At 43.2% G+C, this 19325-nt stretch overlaps 1 protein-coding gene across 2 annotated transcripts in view; it reads right to left on the bottom strand.

The window, feature by feature from the left end:
* The window catches only part of DIP2C (disco interacting protein 2 homolog C), a 425367-nt gene that overhangs the window by 196463 nt on the left and 209579 nt on the right, over window positions 1-19325 (bottom strand). Inside the window, exons 2-3 of one of the 2 annotated variants that reach the window (XM_054591598.1) lie at window positions 8134-8205; window positions 6312-6479 (exon numbers count right to left, since the gene is read on the bottom strand). In XM_054591598.1, the coding sequence (XP_054447573.1) occupies window positions 6312-6479; window positions 8134-8205 (240 nt within the window). The remainder of the gene's footprint in view (window positions 1-6311; window positions 6480-8133; window positions 8206-19325) is intronic. The other variant, XM_054591599.1, reaches the window with a different exon arrangement.

Here is a 19325-nt window from a genome sequence, read left to right as displayed (position 1 = left end):
GGTGATATTTTTCAAGGTTTGTGCAGAGGCTGGAATGCTTCAATTTAAATATGACAATGCGATTGAGATTTTTGTTTTTCCTCTAGAATTGCAATGGGACTATAAAATTTATTCTAAATCAGAGGAAGGTGAATCAAGGTGCACAGAGAAAAGAGGGGGAAACAGGAGGACAGCACAGGAAAGGAAATCTATATCTCCATCCCTCTGTCGAGCTCCCCCCTGCTCAGGACAGCCAACTTCTCCTACAAGGGGCATTCCACCTCTCCTGTCCTTAAAACACCCACATCCCGCGAGTCCTCTCTTGCCTACTCTACACTTTATCCTCAAGATCAGAAAAGCCGTCAGGCCCAGTACTGGGCCTGGCTGGAGCCTCCGCAGTGAGAGGGTGCCTGCTGCCCCTTCTCCAGTCCCCAGGGCTCCCACAGCCCCCCTGTCAATCTGCCCTCACTTCAGCCCAAGCAGGGCTCTGCCCGTTGCACATCCCTCCGTCTTGTCAACCAGAAAAACAAAGCCCAGACTCCTTCACCTGAACTCCTGAACTTCCGTCTCCCTGCAGCCTCACACTTACCAGCCGCTCAGCCACGTCTCCCACTCAGACCTCCAGGTTTTAGTCAAGCAGAAATAGTCACTATTCCTGAGTTCCGATCTGCCTTATCACACGCTCTCCTCTAAATGCTCTTTCCCTTGAGAAGTGAAAATCTTGTTTAAGCGCAAAAGGAGGGAAAGCAGAAAAATAAGTCATTTTTATTAGAACTTCAATCAGTTACTTCCAACACATAATGAAGAGAGGATTTCCCAAAGAAAATTCCTAATACTATAGTTCCGTCCCTAAACATCTCATCAGTTTCAGGTTATTGAATAAATACAGTCCTTTTTATTAATTATGTAAAACTAGACACCAGAAATCACAGTAATCACCACATTGAACTAAGGATAAGGGGACAGTCACCGTTGTTCTGACAGAGTGCTGAGCACAGGCCGTACAGACTTGTGGTTATTCGGGATGTTAAATGTTCTGGAGAAAGCCAGGATTTCTCAATGCAGATAGTGAGAGAATACACTGAAAATCTAAGTTTCTCAGCATATTTTTAAAAGAAATCATGACCTAACTGTAAAGAGACGATAATGTGAATGCGAATGCATGAGGGATTTAACACTAGACGAACTGCGTCCAAATTCTGGTCTGGTCTTACTAATCATGGAACTAGACACACCACTCAGTCTCTAAATGTCAGGTCCGATGATGTTGTGGGCACAGACATGGACACAATCCCAGGGCCCTCGCAAAAACTCAAGTATCTCCTGGTCGCTTTACCCTCGGTGTAGTGTTCATAAAGCCTCCGAGGCAACCTAAGCTTTAGAACTTGGTGAACCTGCTGAAGATTTTTCCATATTTCAAGTCTGTACAAAAATGATTTCTAAACTATCCCATTCTCTCTTAGTACCTGATTACACTCTTCCTCAGCAGCACTTACTTCTAAACCAGGTGAAATCAACGACTTTGTCAGACATAAACACTATAACTACTGTGCGTGCAGGTAAGAATTCACTATTGGCTTTGTGTTGGCACAGATGACAACACCGCAAAGTAGACAGAAATTTTATTATATGTAACCTGGACCCAAATCACACTAGCCTAACTCTTCATTACTGTCATTGTAGTTTCCATCTTGTCCTTCATTAACATAAATCTTTGCCATAAACCAGTACAAATTTGCCAACCACTTTTCTATTAAAACATATTAATTTGATCATCGACTCATGACTTGGAAATGTGTAGAAGACCTGGAACTTGAGAACATTTGACAAGAGCCCTCCATATGTCATGAGTGTGTTTGTGCCTGATTCTACTCTCAACACTCAGTCTTCTCTTGTCAGGGAGGGTAAGTTCAGAAGGAAACGAGTATCTGTGATCAGGGTCAAGGTGTCAAGTTTCTGCATCTTTCTTACAGCCTGTGGATCTGAGCCAATTCCTAAAGCGGGCACCATTCTCACTGAACAGTGGACGCTAGCCCCCAACTCCAGAGGCCTCACACAGGAACAGCCTAGATATGCTCCCTTTAAGTACTGACACTGGGGGCAAGGACACTGACTGGTTAAATGTCACTAAAAAGAACAGGACATTTACATGATCGAACCACAGATGCCTGTGATGAAATAAGAATATTTCTTAGCCCACTGAGAGCAGCAAATTGTGTGTCAAAATTCAGACCATTGTGTACCTGGGATACAGAAAGTTTACTTTTAAACTGGTAAAAGTTCATTTCTGGTAGGAATTCAATCTGGGAAAAATTCATGCTAAGTCAAAGACAGGCAACACCAATTTAAATACTTGCATCTCTCCTGCCCTGGGACTTAACCTTGTATCCTACACCCCAACCACCAAGAACAAATGGCACAGAGTAACTCCTAGACCAAACCCCACCCCCACCTTCAGGACAGGCCATGTGACTCAATGCCCAGGTCATGATGAGCAAATAATATGCCTGTGCCCAGGGAGATTGTGGACCAGGTGGCAGAATGAAAATATAGGCCAAACTGTGCACCCTGCACCAGAGAAACTCAGTGCTGTTAATTTAATGTGAAGAGTCAGATGCACCGTCTATGATTCGGGAAGGCAGCAATGCAGCCAGCTTCACTTTTTGTAGAATACAGAACACAATGGCACATGTCCCCGGTTTATACCCTTAAAGACAAAGTGAGAGAAAATTCTTCATGTCATATGTGACCAAAGTGTAAAATTCACAAACACTGAATTTGCCAATGACAGGCCACTTCCTCCTCACAGCCCAGCTAGAGATCCCGTGGCTGGGGTTGGAGGCAGCTCCCGCAGGTCCCCTCAGAGGAACAGGGTTACAAAGGACAGGGGATCCTCAGTAACAGCACTGTACATCAGGATCTCTCAAGTTGAACTTCAAAATTAGTTAAGAAAATAAAATTCAGCTGATTGAATGTACACAGGTCCAAAATCATATTATCCTTTACCCTTTCACATACGGAAACGGTGATCAGCATTTGATGTACCGTTTGCCATTTAAATTGATCCAAATGAGAAATCAAGATAAAACAGTGATTTTGGAAAAGAGCTGCCTGAGGCTGTAAAGGTCCATTTGCTGATGTGTTTGGGACATCGCCAGACTAACACTTGGCATCTAACCCCTTGGACCAGCTCTCCGTGTTCCCTCGTTCCTTCAGGTGAGCACACTTACCTCGCTGCTCACCAGGGGACATGCGGTGGGGGGATTACTCAAGCAACTAACTCCCACGACCCACAGTTGTGCAGGGGGCCTGAGCTCCAGCAGCTGGTCTGTCAGGTGCAGACATAGTTCCAGGTTCATCTACCCAGTTCATCCTTCAACAAATGCCTGCTGAATGCCCACTGCTGTGGAAAAGAGATGAGAGTCCCACTTCCCACTGCTGGTTGGAATGGGGTGGAATCACCAAATATTCAGGCACAACCATCCACCTACAATATTATAAGTATTTCAGAAGTGGGATGTCATGAAGATTGGGACTGGAAGGCCTGTCCTAACCTGAGGGACCATGAAGGAATCCGTGTAGGAGCGAGGGTTACACCTGAACTGAGGGTTAAACGATGCAGGTGTAAGCGGAGGGAGAATGGCTCACATGAACTTCAGAGGAGCATGAAGCCTCAAAGAGCTGAAAAAAGGCCAGGCCACCATGTGCAAGGCCCTGCGACACACCCGAGCCTCCACTCCATGCAGGGCCATCTGTCATCTCCAGTGGAAACCATGGCAGACAAATCTACCCTGACCGGGCTCTCCCTTCTCTGAGGCTGCTCCCGAGGATCCCACTGCTGATTCCCGGGGCAGGGGGTGGGTAGGAGAGTGAGAGAGACTTACCCTCCAGTCACCTTAACCATGTCACCAAGATTGTCACAACTATTTGGTCATAGCAAATCCTTGTAACTAGGGACAAAGCCATCTGGCTGTTGAAGAAAACTCAAGCTGGGCCTAAGGAAGACTAAATCTACATAAATCACTCACCACTGAGAGGCATTTGACAGACAGTCATGTAGAAAGCTTAATCTAGCTAATACACATGGAATAAGAAAGAGGGACTATGTTTGGGGAAAAAATTTCACTGTTTGCTGTAACTCTGGAATTTTACTACTTCATAGCACCAGGGTCCTGTCCTGAAAACAGTGAAGATTCAGTCACAAAAGTTGTCACTATGTGAAGATATTTCTGAAAAGAGTGGAAGTTAATTTCTCTTTTCACAAGTTGTATCAGATTTAGAGAATAAAAAATGATTTTGAGAAAGACACTACATAGCCAAAAACTGTAAGAGGACTCATACCAAAAGAGTGAGTTATCCTAAATAATATTCTATTTTAAAAGATTTTATTTATTTTCAGAGAGAGGGGAAGAGAGGGAGAAAGACAGGGAGAGAAACATTGATGTGTGAGAGAAACATTGATTTGTTGCCTCTCACACGCCCCCAACTGGGGACCTGGTCCACAACCTATGACCGGGCACCATACCAGCAACATTTTGGTTTGTGGAATGATGTCCAACCCACTGAGCCACACCAGTGAGGGTCAAAATAATATTATCTTTTTGAAAATGATTTCCAATATATTCTTTCTGACCCTTTCCTTCATTAAATATATCATTTTCGTTTTTCTTTCCAGATTCTGGCTTAGCTTTCCTCTTCGAGATTTAGGTAAGCATTCAGCATTGTGCCCACTGATGCACTGTGTCTTCCAGGAGAGCCCAAGTCACACAGCTATTCTATGACAGTCACTCACTTCTGAGCAGGGAGAAAACCAGGAAACAACCTGCTCCCCGAGCACCTTCCCTGGGACGGGCTTGGTAGCTCTGACTTCGGCTACTGATTTTTGCTGAACGCTTGTACAAGCTGTTCTAATTCATAATCGTGTGCCCCAAACAACAATATGGAAATTGTTTTAGAATACTTTCTGGAGAAATCTTAGAATTTTCTCTGATAAATAAAAATTATGTTAAAAAGTTAATCAAAACATAAACCTCTTCTAGGAAAGAGTGTCACAGGGTAAGGGCAACTGAAACAGAAAACATGATGTTTTGCACAAAGATCCAAAAGCAAAAGAATTATTTCTAAGACTGAGCATGAAAGAATTCCCTGATTTAGAACCATTCGCTCTCCTCACTGCTTCCCAGAGACAAAGTTCTGTGTGAGTGACTGTTCACCCAGGGCAAATTCTCAAAAACAAAGATTATCAGTAAAAATGCAAAACTTGCTGGGCCCCCAGTTACTTATCCTGAAATCCTGAACCAGGCCATCTCCTTCCTAGTGGGAATGGGGTGGCCCACGAGATCCACAGAGCAGTGTCCCCAGGCAGGCTCTCTCTGCCTCACATTTCAATCAGGTGGGTGAGACCTGCGTAATTGTGAGAAGAACCTCACAGCCGATGCTCAACTGCTCCACCCCCTCACCAACCCTCCATTCTTCCCACAAGCACATCTATTGTATCTCTCAGCAAGTGGCTCAGACGGGACCAAAAGAAACCACATTGTGGTGACCAGGTTGGGTGCCTGTTTAGAGATCTTGGGAGCCAATTACAACATTAAATTTTCTTTCTTTACTATTTGTGTATGATTTTCAAACAATGCCTTTTATTTGAGGCAAAACCCTGAATATAAGCCAAAAACTTACAAATGCTTATTTTTTTTTTAGTCTACTAAAAGGTGAACTGAACTCACATTTCCGGGCTTCCTGTATTCAAAATATTACGCACTAACATAATTTTGACCTCTGAGGATCATTTCCTCTAAGAATAAACTTTGCAACTAATCGGTTTCATTTTTCTATGAAGCCCCATAACACTGTCCTTTGGCGCTAGGGATGTGAAGGGCTGTGCTCTCACTCTCCGCGGTAGGTCTCAGAGGCCAGGACCTATTAGTTCTTCCTTCACTGAGGTGTTTGGCTATGAGACAAAGGTTAGCAGAAGACCACCAATTTTAAAAAGAGTTAGAATTTGACACGCATTCTTCTTTCTCAAGTGTTTTGTAAGCAGTGTCCCAACTGGGAAAATAGGGTTGTTGAAACAACATATTCTGTCCTAATAGAAAACCCTCAGAATTGGCCCTGAGTCATGGTTTCAGGGCCTATTACAACTCTGACCAAGGAGCACCATGGCCACCAAAAAACTCATGTGACCTCATCTGGAGATCGAGGGCTCAGACATGGGACCCCTTAGTGTCCCCCCCGACACTAAGCCCTGCACTTCTGTTTAGAGTGGCGCTGGGTGATGACCATTTCAAATGTTTCCCTGCCATGAGGTCTCTCTCTCAGAAAAGTGCGCTCACCGAAACGAAAGTAAAACAGAGGCCGGTTTCCCGCGGTGCTGGCCACCCGCTCCCTGCCAGCGGCTTCTCTGATGTCACACACCCCGATGTGGCCGGAGTGTGGTGTTCTCCTCGGGGCGCCTTCACTGTGCTGCAGTCTACACCGGGCCACCGCAGCTCCGTTCGCTGCTGTAACAAGTCGAAAAAAAACTAATTAATTCAAACTTTAGTTTTTTTTAAATTTGTTACAGCGCTGAGCAGAGCTGCCGACCCCATGCAAAGGGACCACGCAACATGGGTGCCACCCTGAGCGCCCAGCCCACACAGTCAGCCACGCTCTGGGCACCGCAGCTGGAGAACCATCTTCTGGGAACTGCTTCTGTTTCACTCTTGTTTGGTAAGGCACAGATATGAGAACCCCACAATGTCAAAAGCCTACAGTCAGCCTGCCAGCCTTCCTCCAAGACGCAGAGGGCTGCCTACTGAAAGGGACTTGCAATCATGGGCCATGAAGATGGCCGTTGCCAGGCAGTGCTGCTGGAGGGCGAGAGAAAGAGGAGAGGGGGAGACCACTGTCCACTCATCTGCCCACATATGCTCCTAAAGCCTTTCACATGTGGGCATTAGCCAAGCAAAAACCCAATTTTTGTTTTTAATTCACTCAGCTAGAACAGGGATTCTTCCTTTTAAAAGCCAGTCAACAGGAAATCCAGCCAATCAGCTAAGTCAGGCTATACAACAGGCCCATCTTTATGTTAACTCTCTTAAGCATCAAGGAAAGAGTGGAGGAAGATGTAGTGGGGACAGACTTGACTTGGGATGGTGAACATAAAATACAGTGTAAAAATGAAGTGTCGTGGAATCGTACACCTGAAACCATATAATTTTTTAAATCAGTGTCACCCCAATAAATTCAATAAAAAGAAAAAAAAGAATCAAGTAAAGAAAGAAAGTATACAAAATCGAACCAAAGCTACAATCACAGCAGAAACTAAACACACAAAGTTTCTTGGAATATAAGCTCCAGGAGATGCTCCTAATCATGCTAACAGAGCATTACTGGGTGTATCACAGCCTGAAAATCAGGAGGGACAGAGCTGGGGATCGGTCTGTAACATGCAGCTGCTTAACCCTTCTCTAGCAGAAGCATCTGAGCCACTGTAAAAAATTGTATTAACAGTGAAAACTGTAGTGTTCAGGCAGTATCCTTCCTCCTTGAGTACAGCATTACCTGCATTAGCTTTATGTCATTCCCAAAGCCTAGCCACCTCAAGGTCACCCTCAAACCAAACTGAGCTTCATTTGAATGGAGGTGGGAGAGCTCCTGCCTGGCATCATTTTCTGTTTCTTGAAATGGACAGAAACTGGCTCAAGTGCAAAGAGATTCTACAAACCTGGACATCGAGTGAAACAGATTTTGTACTTTTTAGGAAGAATCCATAGTGTTTTGCAATCACATTTCAAAGCAAAACCAACCTTTATGATTTCATAATCCCAGGCAGGATATTACATCATTTTCTAGGTTTCTAGATTTGGCCTGACCCCCAAAGACTTCAATTGGATTAATTTAATACGCATTTTGAAGTAATCGACTGTATTACTGCCCTCTATAGATGAAATATTTATTAAATATATTAGGCACACTTGTAAAATACCATGTGTATATTCTATATTAACAAAATATACATGCGGTCATATGAAAAACTTAAAATGGCAAGTGTCATGTCAGGAGCATGATCTTTGTGCAAATCAGTGGCTAAAGAATGATCTGCGCTCAGTTCTTTCTCGTGCATGTTGCAGCTAACTCTTTAAACTAGATGACAGATCATCAAAGTTTACATACTTGGAGGCTGGGGCAGGTAGGCACCAATTAATTTTGACCTCTTCTTTTCATATCCTTTTTGTGTGATGTCACCTATAAGAGAAGGAAAGAAAGATTCAGAATGGTTCCCAAGGGTAGAGCTGACCACTCAATATAGTCTAAGGAGACATATAAGCACAACTGTGTTTTCTGTTTGCTTTAAAATTAATAATTTAAAAAGAAAACACTTTCGTCATTCGCCTTGACTTTTCTCCTTGCCCGCAAACAAACAAAAATGCTTGCCCAGCCCTCCTCAAGATTTCGACTCTGATGGGACCCAGAATTAGAGTCTTGCAATCTTATTCACATCTGCCAGAGCCGGAAACCTCCCCAGTCTGCACGGCTCTCATTAACCTAATCAACCACAGATTGTGCAGGTCCGCGCCAGTCACAGCTGCCCAAAACTGTTACTGATTATCACCTTCTTCCATTAATAAGATTTTTTTCTAATCAGGCGTGTCGATCCCAAGGACTTTGAACTGCTAGAGTATTTTTGGAAATAAGTGACTTAGACCAAATGGAATATTAAATAAAACAAAGCTAAAGAACATGAGACTTATGGAAATCCAAAATATGTGAAAAAGATACTTATCAGTAAAACAAGAATTAAAATGTTATAGCCAGAGTTTCACATAGAGAAGAGCAGGAGCCATCATCACCACGCTGACAGTCTTCCTAAGTGCTGAGTGCATGGGACAAAATACCCTTCATGGCATGTAACAGCCTTTCCAAATATAAGTGCTAATGCATGCAGAAGACTGATTTTTCCCTTGAATTTTTTAGAATCTGCTAATTTTTTTCCTAGTATTTTGATCAAACTGTCATGCCCAGAAGAGCCAAAAACTTCTGTTTGAATAAAAATATAGCAAGCAAATGATAAGTTATTAAGGGTCATACACGAATTGGTAAATTTGCTTTTTCTAATGAGACATGCTCACCAAACTTGATCAGACCATAAAATGCCCTCCGTGTTTAAAGTATGACACGTAACTCACAGCTCACTGTAGAGTGTTGCCTACCCCATGAAACACACAACTCATTTTTAAACACAGAATCATAAATAACAAAGATATAGAAAACAAGTTCTGTTCTCGAGCATTTTTTATTCCCCACCTATGGGGGCGGCCACCATCAGTTGGCCGATCAGACTAAAGTGAAACGTGGCCCCCATCCCAGGTCCGCCACGGTCTGCACCTGTACCCATTCGCCATTCAGTGCTGGGGCTGGTCAGTCCCTTTTGGAAAGGCCAATCAAATATTATATATTTTTAAAAACATCCAAAATATCAACATCCTAAATACCCACATGCATGTGCACACTCTGCAATAGCTTTGTGGCTGATCAGGACAAGGAAGTAAGCAAGTACATGGAGACACTGGCTGAGCTGCCCTCACGCCTTTCCCTCCGCCTCTTCATACTTTTCTCTAATCCAGCAATTTTCAACTGGTGTGAGGCAAGAATTTTTAAAACAGGCGATACCTGACTATTTAGTCGGGGCACTGACCTTTTTTCCCCTTAGACTGTCAACTTTTTTAAAAAAAGATGACAACAGCCCACATAACAATGGTCGTCAAAATTATACCTATTTCTTTTGTGAATCAGCAAAAATATATTTTTTGGTGTGCCACAAAATTTTAGTAATTAGTTTGTGTATGCCATGAGATGAAAATGATTGAAAATCTCTGCTCTAACTGGCTGCTTTTTGTGTAACATCGAAAGAAAGTGGAAAACATCTAGCTTTGAGAAAACATGATAAATAATCTGCAGAAAGAGACACTTTCTACTCTTGAACAGCAAAGCAGGAACAGCCTCCCAGGAGGTCCATCCTCTCAGCCCCCCTGGGGACCCTTCAGAAGGCAGCTGCCCCCGCCTCCCCAGCAGATTCACTGTCCTTCACCACATGTTCTCCCCTGACCAGTCTTTGGAAATAACAAAACTATCAGGAAGCTCGTTTCCATGCTAATTGTACTCCCCCCTTAATCCACTTTGGCTCCAGCTCAGCATTTTACAAATTTAAAACCAAGTCAGCTTTTCTAACACTTGAATGAAACAAAAGCAGGGACCAGGAAAAGGAACATGGTAGCAAGAGTGTATCATATCAGTAGGGCCAACCATCAACTAGCACATACTGGCCTCCTCAGAAGCTCCCTGTGCCCTAGGCAGACCTCTCCTGTTTACCAGGGTACTCATTCCCAGCCAGTTCCACTGGCCATTCAGCACTTGTCAACTCACGGCATCTCTTCTGGTACACCCGAAACGCAGCTCGAGTTTCAAAAATCTCTCAGATGAACATTTAAGTATAAGGGGGGTTCACAGCAAACTCATTTTGAACTCTGTCTTTGAATTCTTACTTTGAAAAACTCCAATTTTTAAGATTGTAAGCATAAAGAAAAATAAGCACTTTCCCCAAGAAATCATAACCCCTGTTAAAGGGGACGTTTTCACTGTGGCCTGCCCTACAGGTCCTAAATAGTCTCTTTCAATCCTTGTAACAACTGAGTTTACGGGTAAGAAACTGTGGCACAACAATACTTATGTTTCTCGTTCAGAGCTCCAGATCTAAAAAGAAAACAAAGTTTGTCCAAATCCAACGCTTTCCCCATTGACATCACACTTAGAATCTGCTAGAAACCGGTCCTGCTGCCTGCTGTCACCCTCCCAAGCCCGGCCCAGCGCAACCACAGCCCAACATCAGGACTCCTGCTGCACAGAATTTTGCACAAGTCCAGCGCTGCTCTCCCTAGGAGGCCTCAGTGGCTACCAATAGTTTATTCTGGCTACAAAAATACACGCGTGACTCTCATCCTCAAAACCAGGTTGTGATGCCTTCATGGGCCAGTGTCCTCCAGACCGAGTCCTGACTCCCGCTGTTTCACAAATCAGGACTGCACGTTGATGGGTTTAGTCACACGAGTGAGCAGCAGACACAAGTGTCTTAGTGACTTCAAATAAATGGCTGGACAGAAGCTGCATTTGAACTCACAGCAAACCTAAGGAGATTGTCTCACTCTTAGGGACCGTGAGGTAAAGGGCAGAGGGGAAAATTGATTAACAATTCCATTATTAAAATATATAATATAACAGTTTGATTTGTGTGTTCTCCAAAAAGATCTAGCATCTGTGACAAGGGGCCAGGTTTACTCAGGTCCCTGAGCATCAGGGCCAAACATGCCCTTGCTACACACAGTCTCTCTCAGGGAGAAAGTCCAGACATTTTTAACTCTGGAACCACTTTAGCATCTGGTGGTCAGAGATCCAACAGATTATCAGACTCACTACAAATTATAGAAGCAATCTTTCTAGTAGAAGCGCTTATGCCCATTGTTCTGAAGCAACCTATGAGGTTTTTGTGCTAATATAGCACAGATAGCCAAGAGAGAGAGAGATGATAGCTATGGTTAGAAGACAGGTAAATAACAGATGACTGATATAAAGAACAGATGATTAATAGATGACATATAGATAGGTGATAGGTAAACAATAGGTAGACATAGATAGATAAATAAGATATAGATAGATAATAGATAGTGCATAGATAGACAGACAGAAGCTGGCTGGTTTCTCACACAATTCCGTCCACCCAGAATGCCGCCCTGGTTTCTCTCCAAGGTTGACCTACACCCAATGCCATGATATCACCTGGTTCTTCCTTCACTTTGCGTCAGCTCAGGCTGAAAGATCAACTGGCTACACGTCCTCTCTTCTCCTCACCTTGAATCTGTAGCAAACACAGTCTTCAGGATAAGACTTTGGAAATTCAAGGTGGAAAGGCTACTAAAGAAGACCTACCGTTCCATGTCACATCTCTAAGCAAGGTTTCATTTATCATCTATCATCCTACAAAGAATAGCCCGTAGTTTCCAGCAGGTTAATTAGTATTTTCTCAACCCGGAGCTAAAAGATGGTCATCAATGAGAGAGGTACAGCTCATCCCCACCCATGACACATCTACAGAATTTTGTTCCTTGAAAAGTAACTGCTAGGTGTAAACCACAGGATCCATGCTTGATTATCCTCCATATAAAATTCCAAAGAGCATATTTTCCATGCTTGAATACTCAAGAAACTCATTTAACTCCCTTTTCATTTTCATTTTTTTTTATTTATTTTACAGAGAGGGGGAGGAGAGAAAAAAAGGGAGAGAAACATCAATTGGCTGCCTTCCATACACACCCCCACTGGGGGCTGAATCTGCAACCCAGGCATGTGCCCTGACCAGGAATTGAACCTGCAACTTTTCAGTTTGCAGGATGAGGCCCAACCAACTGAGCCACACCAGCCGGGGCTCCTTTTTCATTTTAGTAATCTGAAGGTATAACAGAAAAGTAAATGAATAAAATCAATGGTAACCTCAGTGAGGGGAAAATTAAAGTGATCTTTTGAAGCATTTTCCACTTATGAAAAGTATAATTTATGTTACCCTCAAAAAAATTTCATAAGACTTTAAATTCCAGCAGTAGAAATAAAGTTGTCATGTGTTCTATTACAAAAAAAAAAAAGGACAGAGTTACAGACAAGTCATAAATTCAAAATGAAAAGTCAAGTCAAGTAAAACCACCAGTAAATGGTTCAATCATACTCTGAGACGGAAAAGATAATTCTTATTTCCCTCCTCAAATGGAATTCTTTTTCTTACTTACACTGTAGACCAGAGTTTCAGAGTAAAGCTTGAGTCTGAGAAAAGTGAAAGGAAAGCCAGCCCCACGAATGCAAGCGTGAAGGTGACACCATGGCTCCCCCATTTTTCCATCTCAGCCTCATTCTGGCAAACTCAGCCCAGTGAGGTTTGGGCAGAGCCACCAGACCTGCACCCTGGCTAGGACAGGAAAACCCAGAGCCCTGTATTCTCCAGGCAGCAAAGAGTGCCCCACCGTTAGCGTATGAGCCCCAGCCAAAACAGGATCAATTCAGAGTAAACAGACCGGCTTAACGGTGATGGTTTCCATTCTGGTGTCAGGAGTTACTTTATTATTTAATGCTGGAACAAATGTTTCCTATAACAAAGCAATCGTTTCCATGTTTGGAATTTTATGGCCATCAGGAACCCTCATGGCATTTCTTTCCTACATCGATGGCTTTATAAGGCTCAGGGGACACCCTTACAGGCATTCTCCCTTTTGCTCTGCTGCTGGAAGCACAACCGTCAGCTCTGCACAGGCTTCTCTTTTGTGCAGAGAGACACTGTGATATCTGGGTAAGTACCTGCCTCTCCAAGGGAGTGGGGGCAAGCAGACCAGGGCCCTTTCTTCCCAACCTCCCACCTCCTGAGCACAAGCCAGGGGGTCCCACAAGGGCAGCTGATTTCTCAGGATCTCACTTTTCTCATCGATAAAATATTAATAACACACAACATTCTACTATAATTGAAAAAAATCACATACACAGAAAGTGAAATGTTTCAAGAAGCTTGAAGCAGTTATAATAACCCAATGAGTACTTGCCAGCATCTAGTACATTTTCAAACGTGTAATCGACACTAAGGAGCATGCAAATATGCTCTGGCCTCCAAGCTGGGCAGGAAGACGCATGAAAGCAGCCTTGCTTATGTGCTAGCAAGCTGTGTGCAGTTAGAAGCTGGAAGGGTCTACGGCAATGCATCCTCCAGAGAGGTAAGGCCAAAGACAGGTTACAGAAGTGTCACAAATCCTGATGAAAGTCATCCATCTGCTCCTCTTTCATCCTGTCATTGACGCCGATGCCAATAGCTCTCTGTGCATGACCCAAACAGCTGTTCTCTCCCTGGCTCTCCAGTCCCAACCACCCATCCTCCCCCCACACGCAGTCAGCCCTCTGATCTGTCACTGAGGGGACGGCATGACCTCCTGCCTGGCGCCTGTCGAAGGCCGCTCAGCACTTTTAGGAGTGAGAGCAAACTCACCAGAGGGCCACAAGTCTTTCCGGAGCTTGGCCTTCTTGTTCACATCACTTCACAGTGACTATGCTCCCCTTCGTTACTATCTGTACTGTTGTATTCATTGCGCATTAGTCTATCATATTTCCAATGTAAACTTTAGAGATTTATGTTCCACGAGAATATTTTATGGTAATCAGGACAAGCATAAAACCTGCACTAGGGTTATAAAACAAACAAGGCTTATTCTTATTCTTAGTATGAAGGGGGAAAATTCTCAGGAACTACATATTCACATGACTGGGCTTTTATGTATACATAAATGACCAAAAATCCTTAAAACACATAAAAAATATTTTTAAAATGCAACATGTTAAAACTGTAATTCTAGCCAATAAGTTCCTGGATACCATAACTTAATACTTTATCTAGTCAAAAAAAAAAAAAAAATTAAATGTCCCCTGTAGCTTTTCACTTTGGTGTGTCAAAAACTTTAATTGCAAGAGGCTTTAAAGAAAATAGCCTGTCTGGAGTCCAGTCTATTCTAAACCGCAGCACAGCAAGCGAGAACCTCCATCTACCCACAGACAACGTGAAAAGCTGCTGATGTTAAAGGAAAACTACTCCCCACACAGAGTCCTCGGGTTCAAACTGAAGATCTTAAAAATGAGCATTCCAATAGAAGTTTCTAAAATTTCAAAATGCTGGAGACTTTGCTGTGTAGGTTAACAGAGGAAGGTCTGTAATTTCTCCTGCCGCTGGTCATCCCTTCCCAGAGTCCCAACATGATCAGGACGCAGCGGGCAGTGCCTACCCAGGGCTCCCCCCGCCAACCATTGAGAGACCCCACCAGCAGTCAGCCTTGCTCACCAGTCCAGAAAATTTAAATAGGCCAGTTTCAGGCAAATTGCTATAATCAACTGCTAAAACTTCTTTAAACAAGAAAGTGTAACTGTTTTCTGGGATTCAGATATTCCCATCTCCTTTTGTCACACACACACACACACACACACACAAAAAGGAAATAAAAAACACTCTTGGGAAGATAGCTCTTGAGAAGTACACATAAATATGAAACAGCTACTTCCGTGATGGTGCTTCTCCACTGTGCCAGAAAGCGTATTTAACTGGATGTTGTGTCTGTTCCTTGATGGGAAGGGCTGGGAAGAGGGAGAAGAGGGATGTCAACAGCATCTTTCATTATTTCTACCTAGAATGGTAGGGATAATGAAAGGGTCCCGGCAGGCTCAGCCCTCTCTCATCCAAATCTCACAAGTCTTGTGAGCCTCTCGCCCTCCCCCCTGAAAGGTCCCCTGTGAAGACAAACAGGGAGAGGCCATCAGACCCTATACTTTATATTGAGAGAGGAACAGAATCACAAAATGTAGGATGGGAAAGGAAGAAGCACTGCTTTTTTACAGTGAGCCAGGATCTTACTAAACACCTTACACATTAACACATCATTTAAATTTTAGAGACTCATCACCATCATCCCACTTATTTTCCAGAGCAGGTGACAGTACCAGCAAGACTAAGGCACTTGTCCACAGGCCAACTGAAGGCATCATCCAGAACTACTGGTACCAGCACGGCAGCTTTCCTGCCATTCCACAATGGGACCATCTACATGTCACACTGCAGGAAGGTCAAAGCCATTTGTGGAAGAGGAAGGGAAAATTGCACAAAAAATGTCCATGCCACTCCTGGGATCCAGATGGTCTTGTGGGGCACCTGTGGCAAGTAAGCAGACAGGATGGTCTCTACAGGCACAAGGAAAGGAAGTGTACAAGGGGCGAACCACTAGTGACAGTTATGAAGCGGGTCCCACAGAAGCCACTTTGCTCTCCTGAGCAAGGCTGTGAGGCAGAACCAGAGGGAGAAATGAGAAATTGGTTGAGTTTATCAAAGGCTTAACCATTCTGCCATCAGAGGAAATGGGCAGCATAGTAAACACAAGAGTCCCTCCAGTGCAAAGACCTAAACATAAGAGAAGCATGTCCCTATAAACAGAGCTCTGTATATAGACTGTATACACGTCAGCTTTAGGAAGGTGCTAACCTGCAAGGACCTAACACCATGAAAGCCCTGATTTCCTAAAAATATATGAAGCAATTAGCTTCCTGTGTTAGAAGCACACTCTCACTCACCAAGAGTTTGATTTTACAAAAAATGTTTTCAGAGGAATCTACGTCAGGGACTTGAGAGCCTTCAGCAGCTACGGCCCTTTGATTGGCTGTTTCTATCCCAGCACTAGTGAGTCAAAGGACTCAAGAGTCTGCCTTGTCTACCCAGACATAGCCTCAGCGAGAGAAGCTCAGAGAGATTCCAAGAGCAATTCACCACATTTGTGCCCGAGGATCCCAGGGGTATGCAGGAACAGGCATTCCTAGCAAAGTCCCCAAGGATGGGCAGCTTCTTGCAACCCCACCATCACCTGGCGTTCTTACTATTTTTCATTTTAGCCAGTCCAATAGGTAAGTAGAGATATCTCACAATGGTTTTAATTTGCTTTTCTCTAATTCCTAATAACGTTGAACCTATTTTCATATGCTTATTTTTCATTGGCATCCTCTTTGGTGAAATGTCTGTTCACGTCTTTAGCCAATTTTCTAATTGGATTTTGGTAACTTTGTTGAGTTCTGGGAGTTCTTTATATATTGTGGACAGTCCTGTTTTGGATATGGGAGGTGTAAATATAATGCTCCCAATGTGTAGCTTGTCTTTTTTTTTTCATCCTTTTACAGGTTCTTTCACAGAGCAAAAGGTTTTAATTTTGATGAAGTCCGATTTATCAATTTTCCCCTTCTATAGATGGTTGCTTGGTACCACGGGCCAGGCTTGGCCTCTGATACATATGAACAGTACAAACACTACCATTCCTGCTTCCACAAGTCCCCAGGTGGCCTTCTTTAGTGGTCTTGTTAGGAATGTACTTTCTGTCTATCAATGACTGCTTGAATTACATTGTACTTGCCTGAAATTCAGTTTTTGCCCATTATGTCTCAGCTAAATAAAATTGTTCAGTGATGAAAGCAGCTTACCTCAAGTTTTACAGTAGTCACCTTGCCCTGTTTCTACCATATTTAATTTTCCATAAGCACTCGGTGCTAGCTTATGATTTACCCCAGTGAGAACTGAAACCTGAAAAAATTTCTCCTGTGCAAAAGCATAAAGGACACTAAGAGCATTTGTTGAACACTATTGGCTAATAATTAACAAAAATTTAAAACTCTGTAAATGCTTAAGTTTTCCTCTATGGTATTTATTTGAAAACTGATATTTCTTACCAACATTAGTTTACAAAGAACCATTGACTGTATTGAGAATGACTTTCTGCTTTTATTTTTTATTATTCTCAACCACCTGTTTTCAGGGAAGGCACCAATTCTGAAAAATTTAGTCAGAATTAATTATTCTTCTAAGTAGATCCTCCTCAGCCTTCTTGGTTCCTTCTAAATGGACTAAAATAACCTGTTCACTAGAAACACTACCTGTCCTCTCAACAGCTAGGTTGACAGATGCTTGCATACTCTTCATTACTGAGTCACTTGCTGCTGGCACTGATACTATTAACCAAAGCACTCACATCCTTTATCTGTGTCCCTTTTTAAACTTTTGGGGTTTACTGATAACTTTCTAAAAGGATACCTGGAATGTCTAGTTGCCATTTGTCAAATTGTTCATGTTATCCTAAAGAACTCATTGATACATTAACCCCTCAAACTTTATAATAACCTAAATACTGACTTAGGAACCTGACACCATCGTGGTTGGCGGGCAGTGGATGGACCCCAACTCCAAGCTGGCCAGCTCTTTCTCAGGTGGGTTCCTGGGGCAAACAGGGCCACTGAGAGTAACTTTACAATTAGGGAATAAAACTGGGGACCCCTTGGTAAGCGTAGACCACCTACAATTCTTCACACAAGATTTAGGCTGTGTTGGGCCCTCTTCAGCATCTCCACATGCTGGAGATAGCCCGAGTAGCACACATTGACTCCTCTCACAAACTATCTCTCTGAAGCTAGGCTGTCAGGATCAAAGATGAGCTCACAATTCACTCCTGGCAGCCTGTCCTGCCTGTCTCACCAGCAGGGCCTGGAAGTATTGGAAACCCTAGAAATGCTGGTGAGCACCCAGCTTGCCACAGACATGGTGACACAGCCCAGTATTCCTCTCTTGAAACAAGGAGCCACTTTTACTTCTTTGATCAGATGGAATAAAATGCTGCATCACAGGGTCAGTCTGATGTTACAGAATCCAGAATCTCAAGAGAACACTGTGGATAAACACTGAGTCAAATCTGAAATGGCTACAGTAACACTCAGCTCTGACTCAGCCCTTGTGGAATAAACTTCATGTTTATACCTGAACTTTACCTCAAAATTTCAAAATGTCATAGAAAAATCCTGAATTTACTTTCTGATTTATTTATTCATCGAAAAAAATATTTATTAATATCTACTCTGTGACAGGCAATCGATAAAGGTAGTAAATGAAACACAGATACTACATGTTTGCTGAATGAAAGATTAAATAACAGTTATAGTTTCACTCTTAAAACTTTTTTAAATATAGAAAGAAAGTGGTCTAAGTTAATGATTACATGACTTACTGAAATAAATTGTCCTATTGGGACCGGTAATGGAAAATAAAAAGGAAAATAAAAGCTTTATCAGGAAATAAAAAAATTGAATGTGCCTCCCTCTTATAGATTTCAAAATATAAAATGTGCCAGAAATCAATGGCATTTTTATGCACCAATAATGAATTATCAAAAAGGGAAACTAAGAAAACAATACCATATACAATTGCATTTAAAAAAAATATCTAGGGGCACCCAGGAGGCTCTGCCCTGGCCCGGTGGTGCACAAGCCTGACAGGTGAGTACAGAGTGGCAGTCACAGATAGGAGATTGCTGGCTAAAGGGGGCACAGATAGGTCTAGAGACACCTGAGGAGACACTGAAGACATAGGCTTTGGGGAGAGGACTGAAAGAGCAGTCAGTGGGATCCTGGTGCTGAGTCATCCCCCATATGGAAGCAGCCATCTAGCTCAGGCAGTCCACTCCCCGAGTGGCAGCAGCCTGAGAGGACACAGTAGCCCCGTCCCCAGGAGGGACGTTGCCCGGGCCTGGTGGTGCTTAAGCCTGACTGTTGAGTATAGTGTGGCAGCCACAGATAGTAGATTCCTGGCAAAAGGGGGTGTAGAGTGGTCAAGAGACATATGAGGAAGACTGGAGACGGAGGCTTTGGGGAGAGAACTGAGAGAGTAGCTGGCGAGACCCCAGTGCTGAGTCATCCCTCATATGGCAGCAGCCATCTGG

The sequence above is a fragment of the Pteronotus mesoamericanus genome, unplaced genomic scaffold (genome assembly GCF_021234165.1).
Source record: "Pteronotus mesoamericanus isolate MK-2021 breed Mesoamerican mustached bat unplaced genomic scaffold, CSHL_Meso_final scaffold_232, whole genome shotgun sequence".
Lineage (NCBI taxonomy): Eukaryota > Metazoa > Chordata > Mammalia > Chiroptera > Mormoopidae > Pteronotus > Pteronotus mesoamericanus.
Note: the sequence above shows the minus strand (reverse complement) of the source record. Positions and strands in the feature narration are given on the sequence as shown.